The sequence below is a fragment of the Tursiops truncatus genome, chromosome 6, assembly GCF_011762595.2.
Source record: "Tursiops truncatus isolate mTurTru1 chromosome 6, mTurTru1.mat.Y, whole genome shotgun sequence".
NCBI lineage: Eukaryota > Metazoa > Chordata > Mammalia > Artiodactyla > Delphinidae > Tursiops > Tursiops truncatus.
Genome location: NC_047039.1, coordinates 89,867,681 through 89,894,538, shown reverse-complemented (window position 1 = coordinate 89,894,538; position 26,858 = coordinate 89,867,681). Strand labels below are relative to the sequence as shown.

Below are 26,858 nucleotides of genomic sequence, written 5' to 3'. Positions count from 1 at the left end.
GTGCCTGGCCTCCTACACACTATGTTCACCAATTAGTGAAGAAAACAGAAGGATAAGTGATAGAGGCACCATCAATTTCCAATCTAAGATTCCATATGGTAAAATCATTTAAAAAATGAGAAATGCCATGTTGGATATATTGAAAATATTTTATAATTAATTCTCTAGAATCCTAGCCATCTAGTACAAGAAAAAATTGTATGGTGGAACACTTCAGTATTTTTAAACAATGTAAAGACATATTTGACTAGGGGATGGCAATAAGAATTGAACAAATATAAACCTAAGCTTCCTCATTTTCCACAAAGCAACTCAACAATAAATATATTTCAGGAAACAGATGACAGAATACCTCAAATGCAAAATTCCAAAGTCATGTAGACACTTAGATTAACCAAAATTGTTTGTAAATTAAAAGATAACAGCAAAAGGTCACAAAAAGCCTATTTCTTTCATAGCGTCACGGGTGATTCTTTATGCAGATAAACAAAGTACTGTAAAGAATGGTCAAAACTTGGCTTGAACTGTCTTCTGGTAATTATTAATCCCACTATTTGTAGTTTTGTTGTCCAAGGACAAAAGCTCCATGTGATCGATCACCTTCTGCTGTCACTTTCCAGAGAAAAGAGAGGCTGCTGCTGGTTGTTTTTTCCCTTTTCCAGCTTTCACTATGCTCTAAGCAATTAGTGGCAGATAAAATATCGTTAAAATAAAGTATCCCATTTTCCCACCAGAACTGCCAGCCCTCTTCCCAACTCATTGTTCTGCTTTGAAAGATGAACATATTTAGAAATCCTCATTTTATTCTGAGACATTTCTGCATAATCCATTATAAAACATACAGGTAATACAAAATCCAAAGGTCCTGTTTTGTTTATGGAATAAACACGTGAAGATTAAACTACATGATGACACCATGGGGAGAAATCATGGTTTCATTTATTTTCATGAGATAGTTCATGAGTGCATGACGTAAAAGCTTAAAAGTTGTCACCAAACTGTGCTAAGTATTATTAAGAGATTATGCAGGAAGAAATCTGTGCAAATTCATCTTCTTCACTCAGTATCAGATAGTAGAAAAAAAACATTTCTTTAAACAGTTTTTTTTATATTCAGGAAAACAGATTTGAAAAACTGAACAAGTAGACACCTGCTCCCTCTTTATGATCAAATAACAATGACAATGAAGGAGATTCCAAAGAAAAAAGCTGAGATGAAAAAAATCCAAATAAAAGCCAACACTGCTATTAAGATTTTTCTTTTAATATGCCATGAGATATCTTGATTGTATATTTTCCAAAGTACTTTTCCAGCCGCATCTCCCAGCCCTTCCAAAAGATTTCTCCAGTCTGTCCAATGCAATAAAGGATGCTAGATTATAGTTCTGTCCACCTTCTCTTTTCGAAAGCAAATAATCCTAAATGACTTTAATGGTCATACATTCTTATCTAATAAGGAAAAACATTTACAAAGATCAGAAACCCAGTTTTGAGACATTTGCATTAATTTTGAACTGAATCAGCATTTTGTGGGTTTTAAAAAAGGCAGCAGTTGGAATTCATGACTTGCTGACAAACACATTTCTGCTGAGGGAAGGGGAAGACAGGGATAGTGAATGCTGCATTTCTCCATTGGCCCCAAAGTGCTAATTCCACAACGGGATACATCAAAAGCAAACATGCAACTGTGGTTTTAAAACTTTTTACTGCAATATAACAATGAAGTAAACAGTAATTAGACACCTACCAATTTCCCCCCCAAAACAAACCCAAAAAATGTAAACAGGAAAATAACTCTGCCTATACTTGTACAGCTTCTCAAATCATGTTATAAGGGTCTCACATTCAATGATCAAGAAATTTAAAATAGCAGTAATTATTTTCATTTTAAGAAAAGATTCCCCCCTCTCCCCCCTCAACCCCAAGTATTTATCATGAAAGAATGGGCTTTCTTACACATTAATTTTATACTTATTTGAAGCAGCAACAATAACCATCAATAATTTGGCATTTCTGTTTACAGTTGCTCCAATTTTTTTTTTTTTTTTTAATTTCACAAAGCCATTATCCAGTGTTGCCATAAAACAGGGACTGTAGATTCTAGGTAGCAAAGATTCTTTCTGAAACCACTGTTAAGTCAAAGAAATATAAAGCAGGGCATTACACTAAATTTCTGGATCTAGTACACTAAAAAGAGTGAAACCTAGGAAAAGTTACCTACTGTTTTATAGAGGAAATAAAGACCTGCAAAAGCTGACTTTTGGTTGTATAATATTTTACACGCTGTGTGGATCTGCGGCATCTGCTAATTGAAGCAGACATGCACGGTATTTATCCCTGCCCTGTATCCTAGACCCCCCTCCCCACCCCCAAGAATCTACTACCTTATACCAAGTATTGTGGATATGAGCCCAAGTCATCCCAGACAATCCAGTGAACAAAGTTAGTGTAATGCACTGGTGTGAAGTGTGAGATAAAAAAAAGTCCCTTTCAATCTTCATCAAAGTTTTGCTGTAGAAGAAAATTGGCAGCCAAGTTCTCATTCTTCTCACAAGCAAAATATGCTTGTATCACAAGTCCTTCAGGAAATCCTAATGCCTTTAACTGGAAGAAAAGAAAGAAAACATATTATGGAGTCCAGCATAGCACTACTGACAGATCATCACTTGAAAACATACTATAAAGGACACAAAGAAGCTTGAGAATTTTACATGAATTCACCCCTATCTGAATATGGAGTCATTGTCCAATTCAAGGGGGTAGACAGAACCCAGGCCCTTTCCTGTAACCACCTACAAATTCTTTGTTCCTAGTTAAAGCTATTAGGCTAACAGATACTTTGATAACACTCATTGGCATTAACACTAGAAATTAGCTTCTGTGGTGGTTTAAAAATAAATGACTTTACAGAAATCTGTAAATCAAATGGCTTTTAGTACATAAGTGGTGAAGCTATGGATGAGAGCAACCAGAGGTTGCTAATTATTTGTAAAGAGAGCCACATCTTTCATTAGGGTCATATATTACTCAACCTCCTTGCCTTATGAAACACTTCATACTACAAAAATGGGTGGTCAATTATTAGTAATATTATATGATATATTTTTGAAATCAAGACATATGGTGTTTGATTTTTATTTGCTTAATTTTTATAGCATTTTAAATGGTGATACGACCCATTTAATTTTTGTCTTCCTAGTCTATTAAAAATCACTTGTAACTCAGTAATTGCTGCTATTAAAAGCCTTTAAACACTCAGGTCAACTGTCTAATTCCCTAGGTACAGCCAAATGTTATTATGTCAGCCAAATGTTATTTATGAACCCCCTTCCTCAACTGTCTCAATCGTCTTGCATTAGACTATATCAAGAAATGACTTCTAAAAACTGGGCAAAAGTCCCGATTCAGCATGATTATATTCATCCATGAAAGGAGAAGAAACTCAAAAATGATTTTGTTACCTAGGTCTTGTCCAGATTAAAGCTGGGCTAGCTGAAGTAAAAGGTAGATAGGGCACGATCCAACTATATTGCTTCTACAAGACACACACTTTAGATTCAAAGACACAAATATGCTGAAAGTAAAAGGATGGAAAAAGATATACACCATGCAAACAGTTACAAAAAGAGAGCTGAAGTGGCTATGTTAATATCAGACAAAACAGACTTTAAGATGAAAATTGGTACTAAAACAAAGGACATTTTATGATGATAAAACAATCAGAAAGACTTCATTATAAACATAGAGAACAACAGAGCCCCCAAATACATGAATCAAAAACTGACAGACTTGAAGGGAGAAATAACCAATTCAACAATAGTTGGAGACTTTAATATCCCCATGTTCTATAATGCATACGAGAAGGCAGAAGACTGACAAGGATATAGAAGACTTGAAAAATACTATAAACCAACCAGACCTAACAGACATTTAGAGAACACTTAACAACAGCAAATTATACATCCTTCTCAAGAATACACAGAACATTCTCCATAAAGACCATGTTAAACCATAAAACAAGCCCCAATACATTTAAAAGGATTAAAATTATACAAATTATGTTATCTGACCACGATGGAATGAACTTAGAAATCAACAATAGAAGGAAATTTGGAAAATTCATAAATGTAGAAACTGATACAATCCTAAATAACCTACAGATCAAAGAAAAAAATGACAGAAGAAAATAGAAAATAGTTTGAGATGAATGAAAATAAAACCACAACACACTAAAACTTATGGGATGCTGCTATAGCAGTGCTTGGAGGAAACCTTCTAGCTATAAATTATCTACAGGCATACCTCAGAGATACTGCAGGTTCGGTTACAGACCACTGCTATAAAGCGAATATCGCAATGAAGCGGGTCACACGAATTTTTGGTTTCCCAATGCATATGAAAGTTACGTTTACACTATACTGTAGTCTATTAAGTGTGCAGCAGCATCATGTCTAAAAAAAACAATGTACATACTTTAATTAAAAAATGCTTCATTGCCGAAAGATGCTAACCATCATCTGACAGCACAGGGTTGCCACAAACCTTCAATTTATAAAAAATGCAATTAACTGCAAAATGCAACAAAGTACAATAAAAAGAGGTATGCCTATGTATTAAGACAGATATAAAATCAATAATCTAAGCTTCAACCTTAAGAAACTAGGAAAAAAAAGAGAAAACTAAATCCAAGGCAAGCAGAAGGAGATAAAATAGACACTAGAAAAAACACAGAATCAACAAAACCAAAAATTCTCACTTTTTTTCTTTAAATCAACAACACTGACAAACCTTTACCTAAACTGACAGGGAAAAAAAAAGAAATCTGAGGATTCAAATGACTAAAATCAAAAATAAATGTTGGAACATTACCACTTTTTATAGAAATAAAAACTACTATCAGGGAATACTGAGAACAACTAAGTTGTTGTATGCCAACAAACTAGATAACATATATGAAATAGACAAATTCCTAGAAAGATAAAAACCACCCCAATTGACTCAAGAAAAAAAGGAAAAATCTGAATAGCCCTATGACAAACAAAGAGATTGAATTAGTAGTCACAAAACTTCCCCAAAAGCCAGGCCCAGATAACTACACTGGTGAATTCTACCAGCCGTTTAAAGAAAAATTAACACCAATTCTTCATAAACTCTTCCAAACAACAGACGAGGAGGGAACTCATTCTGTAAGGCCAATATTACTCTGATACCAAAACCAGACAAAGACATCACAAGAAAACTACAGACCAATATTCCTTATGAATACAGATGCAGAAATCCTCAACAAAATACTAGCAGGCCAATTCCAGCAACACCCCAGGAATGCAAGGTTAGGCCAACATACAAAAAAATCAATCAGCGTAATAAGGCATATTAACAGAAAAAGGGACACAACCACACAACCATCTCAATCAACACACAATTTGACAAAATCCCACACCCTTTGTGATAAAAACATCCAACACACTAGGAATAGAACTTCTTCAACCTGATAAAAGGAATCTAATGAAATGCACAGCTAACATCAAACTTAATGGTGAAAGACTAAATGTTTTATTTTCCTCTAAGATCTGGAACAAGATAAAAGATGTTGGCTCTCACCACTGCTGTTCAACTATACAGAGGCGGCTCTAGATAGAACAATTAAGCAAATATATATATATATATTTATATATATATAAAATATGTACATATTAATAATAAAGGACATCCAGATTGAAAAAGAAGTAAAACTACGTCTACCTGCAAATGATATCTTACATATAGAAATCCTTAGGAACACACACACAAATTATCAGAATAAATGAGTTCAGAAAGGTTGCAAGATACACAAAATTAAATTGTATTTCTATATAACTAGCAATGAACAATCCAAAAATGAAATTAAGAAAAACAACTCTCTTTATAACAGCATCATAAAGAATAAAAATACTTAGAAATAAATTTAGCAAACTGAAGACTAAAGAAATTTCTGAAAGAAATTATGGAAATTCAATATGGAAAGACATCCCATTCTGTGTTCACGGCTTGGTAAAGACTTAATATTGCCAACATGGCAATACTCCCCAAATTGATCTACAGAAAAAAACACAGTATCTATCAAAATTCTAGCCAGTTTTCTTTTTGCAGAAATTAGACAAGCTAATCCTAAAATTGATATGAAATTGCAAGGGAACCACAGAGCCGAAACAATCTTGGGAAAGAAGAACAAATATGGAGCTCTCACACTTCCAGATTTCAAAACTTACAAAGCCAGAGCAATCAAGACAATGAAGGACTGGCATAAGGATAAACATATAGATCAGAACAGAACTGAAAGCCCAGAAATAAACCCTCACATTTATGGTCAACATATTTTCAACAAGGATGCCAAGACAATTTAATGGGGAAAGAACAGTATTTTCAATAAATGGTGCTGGGGCAACTGGATATACACAGGCAAAGGAAATGAAGCTAGGCTCCTACACCTCACACCGTAAACAAAAAGCAACTCGAAATGGATTATAGGCATTTTACATTACATAAATGTAATAAAGTTATAAAACTCTTTGGACAAAATAGAGGCTTAAATCTTCTGACCTTGGGTTAGGCAATGTTCTCTTCTATGACACCAAAAGCACAAGCAACAAAAGAAAAAATTTCTCCAACACAGAAATCAAGATTTGATAACTATAACCTCAAAAAAAAGTTGCTCTAGAACAAGTGAGGCAATTGTCTATTTTCACTTCTATTTATTTGAGGGGGAAAAAATAACACTGCAATATATAAAGTATCTTTTTTGAAATACATAGTTACAAACCTGAACACTTGATATGTTTGTCATAAACAAAGACTAATTATAGTTCCAATGATTTTCTAAGTATTGAGTTAAAATGCACTTTCTCTGATTTCCATCTCAAAACACTTTGTAGGATAAGACAGGGCAAGTACTATGATTTCCTATTTACAAATGTTAACAATGGGGCCTAGAGAAAAATGAATGACTAGTCACAGTATCATAAAAACTAGGTTACTGCAGTGACACATGTATGGGCAGACATAGGATGAAAAGAGAATCAGGATACCAGGTTCTGATGTTTACTACACATGTATTTTATGAAAATATTCATATACATATCTATTTACATTTTAGAGACAACAGTGAAATAAAATTTTAAATATAAATTAAAAATGGATAATCTTGAATTGGGCATATACTTTAAGATCATTTTTCTAAAACATGAATGAAAATTTTAGTTTCTTGATATATTGATAACTATTTCATGCTAGACTGGTATTCAGTGCTAGTCCCTTGGCTTCACAAAGAACACAATAGAGAGCAGGGCTGAGAAGAGACTGTCTCCACTGCAGTCCCTAGGTTAGTAATGCTCTATTTGGCTCTGTCCAGTAAGAGCTATCTACTGTGATGGAAATACTCTATATCTGGGCTATCCAGTGCAGGAGCCACTAATCCCATGTGACTACTGAGCACCTGCAATGTGGCTAGTGTGACTAGGAACTGAATTTCTAAGTTTTACTGAAACTCACCCTTTCTATAGCTTCTTTTTCCTGAGGCGTTACTTGAATGTAGTTCATATGACCACTTCCAGCTTCTGCAATTCCTCCACTGCCACCTCCACTGCCTCCTCCTTGACCACCAGCTTCTTGAACTGGTTCATTTAACATCTGAATAAAATGCTCCTGATGTTGGCTAATTTGCTGCAGTGATTTGAAGGACAGAGAAAAACAAGACATTGATATAAAGTATCTTCAGGAAAATAAGAATTCTAATACAAATAAGAGAGAAAGTTATAACTTTGCAACTGCATTATTTTAGAATGATTCTGGATTATTCAGTCTTTGGAAGGATATGATTTCTTGTACATTAAAGAAACTTCGTATTTCTGAGGTAAACAGTGAAGAATTAAAAGAATCCAAATTCTCTTTCATAAACACTCCCACCACCCCCGTCATTGTTAAAAAACTACTTGATGTATAAGAAAAAATAGAAGTTATATATATATATATATATATATATATATATTTTATCCTCCACACTAGTAGGCAGTAGAATGCTATAACAGGGGTCCGTGATCCCCGGGCCATGGACCGGTACTGGTCTGTGGCCTGTTGGGAACTGGGCTGCACAGCAGGAGGTGAGCGAGCAAGCGGGTGGCGGGCAAGCGAGCCAAGCTTTAACTGTATTTACAGCCGCTCCCCATTGCCCCCCATTACCGCCTGAGCTCCGCCTGTCAGATCAGCAGAGGCATTCGATTCTCATAGGAGCGCAAACCCTACTATGAACTGCGTGCTCCTTATGAGAATCTAATGCCTGATGATCTGAGGTGGAGCTGAGGTGGTGATGCTAGCGCTGGGGAGCGGCTGCAAATACAGATTATCATTAGCAGAGAGGTTTGACTGCACAGAGACCAAAATAAATCAACTGCTTGCAGACTCATATCAAAACCCTATCAGTGAGTGGCAAGTGAAAACAAGCTCAGGGCTCCCACTGATTCTGCATTATGATGAGTTGTAGAATTATTTCATTATATATTACAATGTAATAATAAGAGAAATAAAGTGCACAATAAATGTAATGTGCTTGAATCATCCCGAAACCATCATCCCCCGACCCTGGTCCATGGAAAAATTGTCTTCCACGAAACCAGTCCCTGGTGTCAAAAAGGTTGGGGACTGCTGCTATACAAAACTCAAATATTTCATGACCTGAGCATTAAAATAAGCCCACAGGGCTTCCCTGGTGGCTCAGTAGTTGAGAGTCCGCCTGCCAATGCATGGAACACGGGTTCGTGCCCCCGTCTGGGAAGATCCCACATGCCGCGGAGTGGCTAGGCCCATGAACCATGGCCGCTGAGCCTGTGCTCCGCAACGGGAGACGCCGCAACAGTGAGAGGCCCGCGTACCACAAAAAAAATAAATAAATAAAAATAAAATAAAATAAGCCCACAGGTATGTTTTCTATGAGGTAGTGCGCCACTAGTAATAAGCTTGGGAAAGAGAGACCTAGACAGTTAAACATGTCTTTTTGCTAGAGTTTCTCAGATTCTTTAATAAAGTGTTTCCCAAACAAATATCTAACCCAATCCCCATCCCCAATTCTCGTTTTATCAGTACATCTATCTATAGCATGTTCTACTAAGTGCAGCTTAGAAGAACAGTTTATAGACTTGGTGAAGGAGAAGGGGTGCTCATGGACTTCTACAAAATGTGATATACTCTAAACCCATTTTTGGAAATTAACTGATTAAATAGTCACCTGCAGTAACTGAGGATTTTCTCGACCTATCTGTTGTAGCAATGCTGGAAGCAGGGAAGGATTCTGTTGAATAATTTGTCTCATCTGTTGAAACTGAGGCTGATTCCGTAAAAATTCAAGAGGGTGTCCTAAAATACACATGAACATTTTTAAACAAAAATAGCAATTACATATACAAACATAATCTAGACAGCAAACACTGTCAAGAAAAAATATGATTTGAATTCTCAGATGTATATAAAATGAAGTAAATAATGAAAACATCTTCAAACTGCACCAGCTCGCAAGTCTCATACTGCAGAAATTATTCCTATTAGCTAAGGTAGAGAGTACAGAACACTAAAAAAACAAAGTTTTCCTACAATTGCCCTGGGCACTCAATATTATCAAGTAACACGGAGAACTTGTGCCCTTCGTGCACTCTATCAAAATAAAAAGTATTAAAAGTTGTTCTTGATGCTCAAAAGTTCCTAAGAAAAATATATACCAGGATTAAGAAACGCAAAAAACTTACCTACTTTAATTGCATTCAAAAGAATTATGCTTTTCAGGTTACTAAGAGTAATGAGAATTTTTTAGATGTACACTGTCATCTAAATTATTCAAGACAATCATTCAAATTAAAAATGGCCACATCGGGCTCCCCTGGTGGCGCCATGGTTGAGAGTCCACCTGCCGATGCAGGGGACGCGGGTTCGTGCCCTGGTTCCGGGAGATCCCGCATGCTGCGGAGTGGCTGGGCCCGGGGGCCATGGCCACTGGGCCTGCGCGTCCGGAACCTGTGCTCCGCAATGGGAGAGGCCACAGCAGTGAGAGGCCTGCGTACCGCCAAGGAAAAAAAAAAAAAAAAAAAAAGGCCACATCATATGGTTATTTATTCTTCTTTGTGTAACACCAGTTTTACAGAAGAAGAAAACAAGACTCAGAAACTAAGTTACCCAATAACTGCCACTGAATGGGACAGCACCCCAAATCTGAACCAAAGCTGTGGCCTCCTCTTCTATTTCCATGCTGAATCTCAGGAAATGAGAGCCTATCCTCCGGGAGACTGCACACAAAGTGCTTAGGGATTTCTGTCAACCAGAGATGACTGCCACAATTAGAGCTAGGAAATACATAAAAGAATGGTCTCTTCAAAAGTAACAGTTTGGGGGCTTCCCTGGTGGCGCAGTGATTGAGGGTCCGCCTGCCGATGCAGGGGACACGGGTTCGTGCCCCGGTCTGGGGGGATCCCGCATGCCGCGGAGCGGCTGGGCCCGTGGGCCTGTGGGCCATGGCCGCTGGGCCTGCGCGTCCGGAGCCTGTGCTCCGCAACGCGAGAGGCCACAATAGCGGGAGGCCACAACAGGGAGAGGCCCGCGTACCGCAAAAAAAATAAAATAAAATAAAATAATAAAATAAAAGTAACAGTTTGAATTACTTTATCAATTTTACAAAGAAATAATGAAAGAGAGCATTAAATAATTCCTAGGACTACCACGGGCTCCAGGCTTTGCTTTCTAGTCAAACCTTTGCCAATGGAAGAGTGGGTGCTGTAAAGACACCTGAATTCAAGCTCTGCTTTCACCTCTAGATTCAAGATATTAAACCTCCCAGGTTTTATTTCCTTGGTTCTATAATAACCATTAAGATCCTACTGGCTTTGAAGACATTTACTGGGAGAGAGAGACAAGGTGAGCAAACCGTTCCAAACGGCTTCAGAATATAACACTAAATGCAAACTGGAAAGCATCTCTTCCTTAGAATAAGCTAAACAGAATATGCCCTTTACCAAAACTGTAGTAATGATGTTTAATATAAATGAGAATATCTTTTATAATTTCTTTTGGGCCCTTCTCTAACACTGAATAGAGGATTTAAGAGTTACTGAGATGCTCTGGGAATGAACCTCATCTCAAAAGTATTTTAGATTAAATTATTTTTTACTAAAGATTCAGGACCATTTCCTCCCCATTGAAAGATTCCACTTTACCTCCAGAACTTGTTGTCGTAGTCGTTGCTGTCGTAGTTGCTGCTGCTGCAGCCACTGAAGACTGAGGAGCCCCAGTACTCGCTGCTGGAGGGGGGTCAACCACAGCCTGACTTTCTCTATCTCCGGGAATTCCCTATAACACAATTTCCAAGCTTTAACATAGCTCATCATTCAAAGTTAGTTAAATATTACACAGAGTAAGAGACTTATGAATCTATTTAATATCCTTGTCTAATTTCTAAAAGCATCAAACAGATGTCTGCTTCAATTAAATGTAAAGGATCAAGACATATCTGAAATCTTCACATATTTAAATCAGATTAGAAATGGCCTCAATGTGGTATAGATAAATCCATACTGCTATAATATACAGTAGCATTGTCCAACAGAACTTTCCATGATGACGGAACAGCTCTATATCTATGCTGTCCAATAAAATACCCATTAGCCCCAAGTAGCTACTGAGAACTTGAAATGTGGCTAATGGTACTAAGACACTTAAAATTTTAACTTACTTTTAATTTTCTTACATTTAAATAGCTACTTGTACTTGATAGTACTCAACAGCTACCCTACTAGACAGTGTACATCTAGGATATGAAGTAAATAATTTTGCAATTAAAAAAATAAATCATGAAATGTTTATCCAGCAACACATGTTAACATCTAACACCAAAGTATTGGGCAAGACCCTAAACTTACATAGAAGTAATGGTGTCTAACATTATAAGGCTAATTATTTAAATTTTCAAAGTATCAACACAAATCTTATTAAAATTAGACATATCTGGCTTTTATGTTATATATCACTCTAATTGATTTTTGAACCTCACAGAAACTTTCACCAGCTCAATGACAGAAAGGATTGTATTTTTAACCCTAGCCTTAAGATCATCCAAAGAGATTTTGATGCACACATGGCAGTTGTGAAGTGATCACTGGAAAAAGAGTCTAATGGAGACAGAGCAGGTGATGACAGCGGCCAAGTGAGGAGGATGTCCTCTACTGATCCATGGTTCTGAGAAAGCGTCATCCAGAAATGTATCACATACAAAAACTTAAAATTGATTATTCAAAAATTACAAAAAATAAAGGGAATTCCCTAGCGGTTCAGTGGTTAGGACTCCACACTTTCACTGCCAAAGGCATGGGTTCAATCCCTGGTCAGGGAACTAAGATCCCACAAGCTGCATGGCGCAGCCAAAAAAAAAAAGTAAATAGGTATAAAAGAATCTTAAATAATTAAGTATTTAGGTAATGCTTTTTCTAAGTTTGTGGCATTTATCTTCTGAAGTTATTATAACTTAAAACTGCACTAAGATTTTTGGAACACCCTATTTTGATAAACGATTTATAAGACTTCTCATATATAACTTATTAAAGTCTTTATGAAATCTTCATAGATTTTGGAAGGAGAAGAAAGGAGAAAATATTGTATTTGAATATGAGATGGTAATAGTAATTGCTTCCATTTCCCAGTAAATCAGAAGCCAAAATCATAAACATACGAAGAATGAACGGTAATAAACAGCAGGATAATGGCTGCCTATATTAGAAGTTTATTGTAGGCATTGCAAACAAATGTTTTTCACAATCCACCAATTCAAACCCTTAGATGAGGAGCTATCAAGTGCTAACAAACTATATAGACCGAGGATCCAAAAGCCTCCATCAAATTCTCAAACAAATCTGTTAAACTAAAAAGTTAATCACCATTGCTACAGATCTACCTCAAATTCTCATAGTATTTAGCCCTTTATTAGATCATTATTTCTCCTTTCCCATACACTCACCCTCACTTACACAGAAGTGTCAAAAACTAGTAACAGTTAAAGGTAGCCCCTTTTTTCCAGTCTATGAAACAAACAGTATATATATAAAACTTTAAACTGTTTCATGAACTTATCTCTCATCTATTCATTTGTATTTGATGCTAAATAGCAGCAACTGTGAAGAGTGATCCATTTTTTTATACCTCAAAATTTCAAATCTATTAGATCAAAATATTTGATATCATTAAATTTATGCAGAATTCCAAATCAGGTATAAATTAGAGCCATTCTATGAAAGGAAAGGCAATATTTTAACATAATATGTATTTTTTGGGGGAGGGGAGGAATGAGCGGCAACCACAAACAGATCCACAGTAACTATCAATCCAGTATGATTCCTCAATTTCAAACAAAATGATAATTAAATGAACTGCCAGCATTTTAAAGACTCTCAAGAGGACAATGGGAAAAATAATTCAAATGATATGCTAAGAAAAGGTTTTGTGACTCTCATGCAAATAAGTAGGCAAATGACTGGTGGTAGAGAAGCACAGTTATCTGCTCATGACAGGGACTCTCCTGAAACTACGCTCTCAAAAGGAGTTTCTAACAGAAGTACAACTGGAAACAAAGGAATGGATTAAACTTGTAGATGGTATTCCCCAAAGAGTTAGGATCTGAGATGATATTTAAGGTAATTGACACTTTTGATAATATTCCAACACACCAAAGAATTATAGAATAAAATGTTAAGACTAAAAAGTTAATCCAATGTTATTGCAAACTTCTACACTTTGCTTTTGACCCATGTCACATTTGTAAAACAGACATTCATTGTCATAAAATATCACGGGTTTCAGTCCATGCCCACAACAATCTATTTCTCAAAAACCTTCATTAGTAGAAAACAAAACCCAATAATTTATTCAAAATTCCCTCGACTGCTACTGACTATAAATAAGCTAACAATTCAAATGCCAACAGAACCAGTCATAATATCATACATTAAATTAAATGCATGATGCTGTCAGGTAATAGGGAATGGACAGGAAGACAGTGAATTAAAGAGTCTACAACCTAAAACTTTTCCTAAATCTGGGATCTGAGTTGTCCAGATAAACCAGATTATCTGAACTTTTAAGTGAAATCTCCCAGTTTTTAAAAGCTGGCAACTAATTAAGAAATTTACACATAGTACAAAATTTGGCTTGGGCTTCCAACTTGAAACTTTTGCTCTAAATAGCACATCCAGGATTATGCTTGGCAGGCAAAAAAGCTACTAAAATGTTGGATTCAATTAGATTTAAAATCTGCCCCACCCCTACCCCTCTAACACACAGCTGTCATCCTTTGAGGGTACTACTCCAAGTGGATAGCAAATTTTACAACCCATTTAGCCACGTTGTTTTCTAATTGAAAATCCTATCAAAATCTTTTAGAAGAGGTTACATTTTATTAACACAAAATGTTAACATACTAAGAAAAATAAAAGCGTTATGTAAATTATCTAGCATACATCATTATTATCTTCTGAATTGTTACTATCCCTTTAAAATCTCTGTTTCTTTGAGATTTTGTTCTTAAACAACTAGAACAAAGAAAGCAAAATGTTTCTCACCATTAAAAGATACTCCACTGCTCTGTCAGGGTTGTTGAAACTGGCTCTCAGGGCTGCAATTACTTGCTCTCGTTCGTAGCCCATTGACATGATCTCAGTTACCATATTCTCATAAGACTGACCTGTCACTAAAATAAGGTGTGTGTGGGTGGAAGAAGGGGAAAGAAAAAGAAAATTTAATAAATAAACAATCTCCATGTAATGTGAGTGCATATACGTATACACTGTTTCAGGCACTACAGTGCCAGGAATACAAAGATGAGTAACAGTTATCAACTACAACATATATGTGGTAGGTAGAATAATCCACCCCCTCCCATCCCTGGAAACTATTAAGTAAGTCAGGTTACAAGGCAAAAGGGAATTAAGGTTGCTAATCAGGTGACTTTAAGATAGGGAAATCATCCTGGATTACCTGGGTGGGTCCGATGTAATCTTAAGGCTCCTTAAAAGTAGGAGGGAAACAGATGAGAGGGTCGGAGAAATAGATGTAAGGAAGAGAGGGACAAAAGCAGGGTCAGAGATGCTATGCTGCCACCTTTGATGACAGAGGAAAGGGATATGAGCCAAGGTATGTGGTCAGCCTCTAGAAGTTGGAAAGGACACAGAACAAATTCTCCCCTAGAGTCTCCAGAAAGGAATGCAGCTCTGATTTTAGCCCAGTGAACTCCATACCAGACTTCTAACCTACAGTACTATAATAAGATAATAAACCTGTTGTTTTATACCACTAAGTTGTGGTACAGAGCAGCAATGGAAAATACAGTATGTTTAATACACATAATAAAAATATCAAGTACAAGTGTAGCACAAACATAGAAAAGAATTAGCAAGTCAGGGCAGGCAAACTGGAAGAAGAGACAGATGAACTGATTTTTGAGAACAAGTAGCAGGGACACTTCACAAAATCAACTGTGCTGTAATAAGCTGTTTTCCTTGGACACCTTCCGTTATCAAAGCAGAGGGGAAAAGGAGGTTGGAAGCTAGAAAGTTAGAATGTCCCATACCGTATAAAACTGGTACAATTATCCCTGTAAGGCATTTCCCACAGGATCTCTCCAACTCTGACTCACTCTTCATGGAAATGTCAGACGACACTCTGATTTAAAGAAAGCCAACTCTCTCCCACTAAACTTAAAGCTACCACACTTCTTGTCCATCTCCCACCCTTTCCTGCCCACCTAATTATCTTGATCAGCAGTTAACTATGTCCTAGAATGTCATCCTAAAAACAAAAACACGCCTCCCTTGACTGCATCCCAATTCTCTTTCAGGAATTGGTCCATCCGTCTGCTCTCCTCCCTTCACAGCCATAGCTGTCTGTACACGCGGTGTCCACTTCTCACATTCTGCTCACTCCACAACCAATACCAGCATGTGACTTTGGATCTCAAAGATTCCCCCTCAAACATGCCTCACCATTTATCATCTGCCTTCTCCACTTCAATTAGCAGCACCTCTATCCATCCAAGTGCTTGAACCAGAAACCTTGGTGATTTCAATTCCCTTTCCCCTCCTTCTGCATCTAATCCACTAGCATACCTGGTAGGTCCTATCTCTAAAATATACCCCAAACCTATCAAGCTTCCTCTTTCTCCCTGCCTTAACTCAAGACCAGTCCACAACAATCTCTGGTCTAGATTATGCCCTGCTTCCTCTTCTGCCCCCAAGCCCACAATCCATTCTTCAGCCAGTTGCAAAAGTGAGCTTTTAAGAAAGAAAACCTAATCTCATTTTGGGCTCCCAACCTCAACAACCCTGCATGTGCCACACTCCAAACAATCCATTTCTTGCTTCACAAGTCACAGCTTCTGCCCCAGGACCTTCACACACACCAGGCTTCTTTGATGGTCTGTTCCTTTACATGCTCCAGTTCTCAATTTAAACGCTACAGTCTCAGAGAGGTACTGCCTGACTAGCCTAAATATAAGTGCCTTTTGTTCTTCTTTATGGAAGCCATTAATTTTTAAAATATCATTTATCATGATTTGCAATTTATTTTATGTTTCACTCTATTTTCTTTCCCCCATCACAGGTTCAACCTTGCTAGGGACCATGCCATTTTTGCTTTACTGTTTCCCTGATATACAGGTGACAAAATCAGTTGAATGATTTTTTTCTGCAGAATTTTTTCTTATTTCATATAGTGTATTACACTAAAACTCTGGTCTATCTACCCCCCCAACCCAGTTTCATTGAGAAATAATTGACATACATCACTGTATAAGTGAAAGACATAGGGCATGATGGCTTGACTTACGTATATTGTGAAATGATTACAACAGGTTCAGCTAACATCCATCTTCTCATATGGATACAAAAAAAAGAAAAAAATTTTTTCTCCTTGTGACGAGAACTCAGGATTTACTCTCAAAAACTTTCCTATATGCCATACAGCAATGCTAGCTACCTAGTCATCATGTTGTACACTACATCCCTAGTATTTATCCTATAACTGGAAGTTTGTACCTTTTGACCATCTTCTTCCAACTTCCTATCCCCCATCCTCTGCCTCTGGAAACCACTTTGAGTTTGATGATTTGTTTTGTTGAAGAGTCTACATATAAGTGAGATCCTATAGGAGCTGTCTTTCTGACTTATTTCACTTAGCATAATACCTTCAAGGTCCATCCATGTTGTTGCAAATGGCAGAAACTCCTCACTTTTTATGGTTGAGTAATACCCCATTATGTGTACACACACACACACACACACACACACACACATACATATATACAACCCCGCTTCTTCATCCATCGATGGACATTTAGGTTTGTTCCATGTCTTGGCTATTGTAAATAATGCTGTTATGAACATGGGGATGCGGGTATTTTTTCAAGTTAGTGCTTTCATTTCCTTTAGATAGATTCCCAGAACTGGAACTGCTAGATCATATGGTAGTTCCATTTTTAATTTTTGAGGAACCACCATGCTGTTTTCCATAGTAGCTGCACCAATTTACAATCCCACCAACGGTTTACAAGGGTTCCCTTTTTCCACATCCTCACCAGCATTTGCTATACCTCGTCTTTTTGATGATGGCCATTTTAACAGGCCCGAAGTGGTATCTCATTGTGGTTTTAATTTGCATTTTCCTAACAACTAGTGATGTTAAGCATCTTTTTATATACTTGTTGGTCTTTTGTATATCTTCTTTGCAGAAATGTTTATTCAAGTACTTTGCCCATTTTAAATTGGTTTGGTTTTTTTTTTTGCTATTGAGTTGTATGAGTTCTTTATATATCATGGATATTAACCTCTTATTATATACATGGTTTGCAAATATTTTTTCCCATTCCATAAGTTGCCTTTCTACTTTGTTGATGGCAAAATTTTCAATAAAGTTATCTAGTAACTACGAAAGCATAGCTTAAAAAACTAAGTATCACTGAGCAAATTTAGCATTTGATACCTTGGTTTAGAGTAATGACTTTTCCCTACCTATTCCATAAAGTATTTAAGCTATTTTTATCTTTTGAAATACCCACTGATATAATTCTAGCACAAATCACTCAGGTGCCAATACACTTTCAGTAATCTAGTTCCCAGAAACAGAAAATATTATCAATAATAAACCATAACTGTACTATTTTAACGTAGTGTTTCTCATTTAATTCTTATAGGAACTCTATAAGAAAGGTTTATTTTCCCTTCCTTTTAAAGATTATGAGGCTGAGGCTTAGAAAGATTAACAATTTGATCAACGGCTGTTAAGTCATGGTGCAGAGACACAAACACAAGCTGTCTAGACTCCAGAGCTCCCATGCCTCTCCTTGATGCTATGCGTCCTAAAATCACACTTCTTAGTCGACTAAGTTATTAAAACTCAAAAAGAAATGCCTACACTCAAGTTTGATACTCTTTAGATCCTGAAAGTATGAGGGAAATGACTCCTAGAAAAATTAGGGGCAATGAACAACATGAGACAGAGCTAATGATGAAGTGATGAAGAAGATGTCATTAAGAATGAGTTTTGGGGGACTTCCCTGGTGGTTAAGAATCCGCCTTCCAACACAGAGGTATATGTGGGTTTGATCCCTGGGGATGTGGGTTTGATCCCTGGTTGGGGGATGTGGGTTCGATCCCTGGTCGGGGAACTAAGATCCCACAGGCCGCAGGGCAACTAAGCCCGCATGATGCAACTACTGATCTCACGCACCACAACTAGAGAGAAGCCCACGCGCTGCAACAAAGAGCCTGCACGCCGCAATGAAAGATTCTACATGCCGCAACTAAGACCCAACACAGCCAAAAATAAATAAATATTTAAAAAAAAAAAGTCTTGTACTTATCTTCTAGGTTAGGAGGTGCTGTGAAAGGAACAATGACCTCATTTAGATTTGCCTTTTAGAAACTCCACTGTGGCAGAGAATAGAACAGCTAAAAGAGGGTAACAGAAGAGCATCAGTAAGGTAAGGACATGAACCAAGGCAATTAAGTGGCAGTAGAAACAAATATTCCGGAGACTTTAGGAAGGAGGATCAATAGGACTCCTGGCCTCACTGGGCCAAGAGAGGCAGAGGGTCAAGGTTGATGCCAATACTTTGGTAGAGAGTGGAAGATGATGCAAGCAAGAAGGGAACAAAGGAGAAGAATCAGATGGGGGAATTAAAAATGAATAAATTTAGAACCTAAGGAGTTTGTGGAGGTTATAGGTTTTCCAGCTGGCAGCTTAAAGAATGAGTCTGGGAAGTCAGAGGGAGATATGTACTAGAGTTTTAATTTTGAGAACACTTGTAGTACAGTTAACCCTTGGACAATATGGGTGTGAACTGCATAGATCCACTAATAATCAGATTAAGTCTATTCCTAGTACACTACTACATGATCCATAGTTGGTTGACTCTGCAGATGCAGAACCGTGGATACAGAGGCCTGACTGTAAAGTTATAGATGGATTTTTGACTACATGGGGTTGGCGCCCCTAACCCCTGTGTTGTTCAAGTGTCAACTGTATATGGGTGGTATTTGCCATTCCCATGTCTGAACTTTGAACTATGACCTAGAGCAGAACCAAAGAAAACTCATACATTTAAAAGCCAGGTGAGATAGAAAGAATTAACCAGAAAGCCTGAGAAGGAATAGTCAGAGGTACGGTTCAAGAAAAGAGTGGTGTCACAGAAGTCAAAGAAGAAATATTTAAAGAAGCAAGGTATCAACACAAAGACTGGATAAATTAAAGATGAAAGAGTAAAGGGGTCTCGAGACCATACAGTTGAGAACTGCTGTTCTAAGAGATGCAAGGTGTAAAAGGTAAGACACCACCACCAGAGACTAGAGCAGGAGCAGCTAGAGCTGTGGACTCCTGGGCTTCCGCCCAGCAGCATCAGTGCATTCCAGCTGAAGCAGCAACGGCAACAGCCACAGCCTCCGACAGCAGCAGGGGCACGTGCTAGCTGGTTTCAGCTCTGAGGGTACAGAGCCCTTTACTCATCTCTGGGTAATCTTGAGCTGTTTCAGCACCTCTGTAACAATCTCCTAAGATTAAGCCTTTTCCTGTTTGAAATAGAGTGATTTCTGTTTTCCTGATTGTTGGATACTAACTCATATGAAGCAGAGTAATCCCAGAGAACAGTCTCTCAAAGATAGGAATGTGGGTTTGGTACATCCAGGTGATCTTAAGTTGATTAAACAACTATTTTGCCCCTATGTGCTATGGGAAATCAGCCAGCCATTTTCCATGGCAATGAGGGCACCATGGAGTTCAAGTTCAATTAGGTCAGAGGGCCAATCCCATATCTTGTGAGATACTACTGCTGTTGGAACCTTGCTGCTGTAGCAGCTAAACAAGGAATCCAGAAGCCCATACTCTACTGAAGCTGCCATTCCCACCTGTTCCCAGCCTTCTACCTCCCTACCATTTCATGTAGTACAGAAGAGTACCAAAGGGAAGGAATGGGGTTGCCACCCAACAGACCAATAATGAGTACTTATAGCAGGCACTGTACCAGGTATAGTTACAGTGGGAAAATGGGCAAAAAACCCCAAATTGATTTTGACAGATTAGATGTGAAGGGAAGGATGGAAAGACATTATTCAACAGGTAAAACTGAAAGTCGGGATAAAAAGGCACTTTCACTGCAAGTACAATACAAGCAACAAGATGCAGATGGGGACCTATAAGGCTACAAGGTGGAATGAAGGCTGGAGGTGAATAAAGATGAAATGTGAGACAGATTTAGTAACATCTTATACTCATTTCAAAGATACTTTGTAATAAACCTGTACACAGATCAAACTTTGTTAAAACCTCATTTAAAACCCACATTTGGAAAATGGAAAACTATCTGCTTTAAGGCAAGAAGTATGCTTAACTCTAACAATACAATTTAAAGGATTCAATATATAATACATTAACTTACAAAAGTCTTCAGTAACATCAACTGAATTATCTAAATCATTTAGCCACTTGATTGTAAGCAACCATGAAAATGAACATTTTCGTGATCTAGAAAAATGAAACTTAAACCTCCTCCCTGTCTCTTACAAGGTAATTTACAATGTAGATACTTACCAAGTGCACTTGTTGCATCTTCAAAAAGGTTTGACCGAGAAGAATCACCTGATGTACTGTAAAATGTTTTTAGAAAATCATGTATCAGAAAGTATGTAAAATCTACCTTAAAGTTTAGTAGCTATCCAATTTGTAGAGATTCTTTGATTTTAATTGAATGTAGAAGTCTGCCTACAGTGTTCAAAAAGGCTTCCAGATTAAACCCCAAAGCTTTATCCATAACATTTACGGCATGGGAAGAATTTTCAATTTTAATACTCATTCTGTTCTGCAAATCCATCATTTAAAATGTCCAAAGATATAAAAGAACATCCTTACAGAGAGCTTACCATTTAAGGAATACAAAAAAGATAACATACAACTAATTCCCTGAAAGAATTTACAAGAAAAATTAAATAATCTATAAGTCAAGTCACAGTAAAAGAAATATCAAAAGCTGTATATGATAAACAGCACATGCAGAAACTGCATTAGGCTGGAAAGGCCTGGGAAGTCTTTACATAGTAGAATTTCATTAGGTCTTATAGTTAAGTTCTGAACACAGAAACTGCAAGAAAGCCTTCAGGTCAAGGAACGCAGCATAAACAAAAAGATGCAGAGGGAGGACAGACCCAAGCTGTAACCAAGTTTTAAGCCAGTTTAGAAGGACTAAGTTTTGTTAGGCAATTGCAGAAGATGAGTCTAGAAAACAAAGAAGACACAAACACAATAATGAAAGACCATAAAGAGAAGGCCAAAGAAAAATAAATTGAGGTTTACAAAAGTGGTAAAGACAGCAGTTAGCAGTTTGGAGTAAAACATACACACAACACAATACACACATATACCTCTGTCCCAATTTTAGAAACAAAACACAGTAGACTTCAGTTCTGAGAAAACCCTACAGCATAGTAAGAGTAACGGAAATACCTAAGTTTGAATTCATAAATTACTTTGTAAGCCTCAGTCAGTTCTTCACCAATACAATGAGGTCAACAATGGTACCCATGTATCCCTAAGTGCTGTGGGTAGGGTTACTGCTGGTAAAGTGCTCAGCAAAGTGCCTGGTATCATAACACTCAACATGATTGTTATGATTAAGACAATACTTTGGTATAATTTTTAACATATCTTCATCAACTAGATAGTAAAATTAACATGTAGAAGGCAAAATATCAAAAAGAACTATATACTACAGCTCTATACTATATATACAGGAAAACAAATTCTCCTGCCTTAGACCTGACCTGTGTCTTGTTGTTGTGTGTTTGAACAATTACTGCATGTCAGCAGAACTACAACTGCCTAAATTTTCCCCAGGGGTGCATAGTATTCCATTTAATTGACCAAATCAAACTATAAAGACATTTTTTGTTTGGTTTCCAACCTTTAAATTCTTTCTGTAGTCAAATGTATTAATCATTCCTTTTATGACTTTTTTGGGTTAAGATTATTTTCCCATGCTCTCCTCTAGTTTATGGTTTCACTTTTACATTAAATCTCTATCCATCTAAAATTTATTTTTATGAGTGTAAGATGTGATCCATCTTTTTTTTACCTCCAGAAGGCTAGACATTTATCCTAATAGCATTTTCCCCACAGTGGTCTGCAATTACATTTTTATCTTATATTAAGTCCCTGTATGTATTTTGGTCTGTTTCTAGACTACTATTTCACCAAGCAGTCTTTCTAGTTAAGAGCCATACTAAATTGTAATCATTACCATGCATAATACATTTTCCTATCTGGTAGAATTAGACCCCTTTGTTACTGTTCTTTTATAGAACAATTTGTGCTATTTTTGCACAATGTTTTAAAATTTCTTTTTAAACATTACAGATAAGACTGAGATACCGTTTAACCACCATTCAATCTTGATTCTGCCTCAACACTCCTCCCCTCCCCATCCGCAGAGGAAACCACTTTATCAGTTAGTGTGTTGTCCCTCTGCTACTGTTTTTCTACACATTAATATGCCACCCACAGAAAATATGCAATGTTGTTATGTGGCTTTTGTTTGGTTTGTGGTTATTGCCTATACTGTTCTGCAATCTGCTATTTTCACTTGATAACAAAGCCTTGAAACCACATTTATTTAATATGCATATACACTGCATACTTTAACTGGCCTGTAGTATTGGATATCAGAGCTCCTCCAACTTTAGGAAGCCCAAGAATTCACCAGGAGAGCTTGTTAAAATACAGATTTCTAGGACCCACGTCCAGAAATTCTTATTTAGAGGTCTAGGGTGGAGCCTAACAATTAATTTCAAACAAACTCCCAGTGATGCCGATGTTGTCTATTCACTACCACACTTGAATAGCACAGTTCTCTAATACAAATAACATGTCGAGTCATGCCCTTACTAATGGATATTTAGGTTGGTTCCAATTTGTCCTCAATTACAAGCAATGCAGTCCTTGTGCACAAGTGCAGTTTCTCTAATGTAGATATCAACAAGTGGAATTTGCACTGCAATATGTGGTTTTTAAAAGAACAAAACTGACCTAAAAAAACAAGTCCCTAATAATGAAATGTCAGGCCAGGGTGATAAACAAACTTTCTGACACTCCTCAAAATTCATACCAGCGTATCTCCTGATAATTATCTCACTGAGTTCTGTGCTTTCTAAGACACTAAATGTTTTATAGCACAAATGAAGAAACTAAGGCACATTTAAGCAGCTGGTTTTCTGAGCTTCCCTCCCTTCCCTTTCTGTGCTATTCTTCTCTGAGGTGTATAGTTTGGGGAAATAAGAGTATAGGGTTGGGCTTCCCTGGTGGCACAGTGGATAAGAATCCGCCTGCCAATGCAGGGGACATGGGTTTGAGCCCTGGCCTGGGAAGATCCCACATGCCACTGGGCGACTAAGCCCGTGCGCCACAACTACTGAGTCTGCACTCTAGAGCCCGTGAGCCACAACTACTGAGCCCACGTGCCACAACTACTGAAGCCCACACGCCTAGAGCCTGTGCTCCGCAACAGAAGCCACCGCAATGAGAAGCTCACACGCTGCAACGAAGAGTAGTCCCCGCTCACCGCAACTAGAGAAAGCCACACACAGCAACAAAGAACCAAAAGCAGCCAAAAATAAATAAATAGATAAATAAATTTATATTTTTTAAAAAAAGAGTAAAAGGTTGGTGTACAAAGCCCAAGTAAGTAGGCAACTCTGGAGTCTGCTTTTCTGACCATCAACTCCTTTATGTAATCTCTATGGGTCTGAAAAGATAATCCTGACTCTTGAGAACAGATGAATAAAACTGTACCCCCAAGAAGAAATAAAAAGAATAGAGATAATAAAGAAACTTGAATTGATGATATTAGCACATTAAAATGGATTGATCAATTTGGGAATTCTTACACTATGGAGCTTTTTAAAAGGAGCTTAAAGCAATTAAGAAAATATGATATACTGTACCAACTCAAGACATATTTAATTAAGTTTACAATGTTCAAATGATTTGGAAAACCAATTTGTGAAATTTATAAGTTCCCTCCCATACACAGAAAAGATGTAACAGCCTTTAGATGCAATAGCATAGGCCGACTCTGGGTTGTCTCCCACTAGTTAAGGGTGATTGTATGCAATTCTAGCTGCACATGGGAGAAGTACCAAATTAGGCAACAGTGTTTCAGAATGCCTAAAGCAAAGTACAGCAGGCTGACATAGGGAAAATATTTTACTACCTGAACCTGTGTTCTCTTGGGGAATTAAATCCTTGAAAAGAGGCCCGAAGCAGCAACAAACCAGGTGACTCAAACCCCTCCCAACATGGCTGACTGACTCAAAGAAACGGCACTCAAAGACAAAACACTAAAGTGAAAGATGATGAGGAAGAATTCATGACTAAATTCTTTCTCATCATTGTATTTATCACAGACATCCTTCTATGTCAGTGTTTCCAAATGCTGCATAGTTTTCCATTGTGACTGGTCCTGATTCCAGGACGCTACTGCCACTGAGGTCCTGAGTTGCACCAAAGTCACAAAATACAAACCGCTTGCTTCAGTGCCAATACATACTGGACACAAAGCAACTCAGGCTCTCAGATAAAGAAGAGATTCCCGTGTATGATTTCCAGCCAAGAGAACTGAAGCATTGTTTTGGTTATTTTATTTATCATTGGGGAAAAAAACCTTTGTCACAAACTACTCAATAATCCTAACTGCCAACTTCCCACAAGAACTTTTTTTTGCTCCCCAAATATCCCAGCACTTTTTCTTCTGTTCTAAAGATCTACATAGGCAAAAACTTAAATTTCTATACAACTTCACAAAGATGTAGATACTTACTCAGCACATACTGTGTGCCATGTGCTATATCATATCTTTTACTTATTTCATTTAATCCTTATAACAACTCTATGAGATAGGTCCTGCTGTCATCCACATTTTGCAGATGAGGAAAAATCCAAAGACGTTAATTTCTTTTCTAAGGTTAAGACCTAACAAATGTTAGACCCAAACACAATACTACGTAGCAACTGGAAAAATTTACTGACATGGAAGGATGTTTATGATAGATGTGACAATAGTCAAAGAATATAGGTCAAATATAATAATGATTGGGGGACAAATGTCAAGTTATTTATAATGTGTCAAGCTATAATATACTGTCAGATTATTTTATAATTCTTCTTCTTTTTGGTCATTTGTATTTCCTAACTTTTCTACACAAAATGAATAATGACTGACCCCTTTCCCTTCACCCTGGGAGAAAAAAAACAATGCAGAGTATACAAATTCAGATTACCGAACAGACACAAGCATACTGCTTTAGTCAGGGTTCAAAGTTTAGAAAAAGTTTAACATAGTAGATAGAAAGTTAGTTTGATCAAAACAATAATCAAAATAAATACATTCGTAAAGTCACTGTTATAAACATATTCCTATACAATTTCCTAGAATCCAGTTCTTACCTGTCAGTTGATGTTGGGCTAGCAGCCACTGGTGTTTCTGCTGGCTTTTCTGCAGGTTTCTCTTGTTTCGTTGCACTAGCAGGTGCAGGTTCAGAAGATGCTGTCGTTGATGCTGGAGTGACAGATGCAGGTGTGGGAGCGGGAGCGGGAGCCAAAGTGGGGGCAGGGGTTGGGGCCTGAACCACAGTTGGTGCTGTGGAGGAACTAACTGTGGTAGTGGTGGCAGAATTTGATTGCTGAGTTGTAGCTGGTGCTGGTGTTGTCACTGCTTTGGGCTAAACACATTACAAATCAAAATAATGCATTATGATAAAACACTGCATTATTACCTGATCTCTGGATGCTACAAACATAACACTAATACAAGTTTGTAACTTGAAAATAATTTTGTAAGGTGACATAATGAGTGATCAATAGCGGCAATCTGAATCACTATTTATGTTATTCTTTCAAAGCTGATGAGAGCATATACATTAACTATCAACTTCCATTAGCTTTAGCCAACGGTTTCAGTCTTCGGATCATTATGAAAAAGAACCAAAAGAAGCAAATATTTTAAAACGTACAGAATGTGTATCCAGAAAAAGAACCACATAATTCCCCCCCAAAACTTCACAATTAAAGTTTCTTGGTTACAACTTCAAAGTATTTATCGTCATTTGAAAGCAACAAAAATAACTTTCTTGAAATGAAAGTATAAACAGAAGTATGATTAATGAACATGCCAGAAAGTCTACTGTATTTTAGAGGAGGGAAGAAAATCCCAATATTGACTACAAGCCAATAGGTGTAAGTACAAAGAGATTAACATAACTTTTGAGATGT

The 26,858-nt window shown here is 37.2% G+C and overlaps 1 protein-coding gene across 2 annotated transcripts in view; it reads right to left on the bottom strand.

Moving 5' to 3' along the window:
• Positions 1-1,685: 1,685 nt before the first annotated feature.
• The window catches only part of RAD23B (RAD23 homolog B, nucleotide excision repair protein), a 44,155-nt gene continuing 18,982 nt past the window's right edge, over positions 1,686-26,858 (bottom strand). For both annotated transcript variants that reach the window (XM_019949008.3, XM_004324443.4), the window contains 7 exons: positions 26,034-26,308; positions 21,132-21,187; positions 14,618-14,745; positions 11,228-11,360; positions 9,256-9,383; positions 7,527-7,697; positions 1,686-2,603 (listed from right to left, as the gene is read on the bottom strand). In XM_019949008.3, the coding sequence (XP_019804567.1) occupies positions 2,490-2,603; positions 7,527-7,697; positions 9,256-9,383; positions 11,228-11,360; positions 14,618-14,745; positions 21,132-21,187; positions 26,034-26,308 (1,005 nt within the window). In that variant the 3' untranslated portion in view covers positions 1,686-2,489. The remainder of the gene's footprint in view (positions 2,604-7,526; positions 7,698-9,255; positions 9,384-11,227; positions 11,361-14,617; positions 14,746-21,131; positions 21,188-26,033; positions 26,309-26,858) is intronic.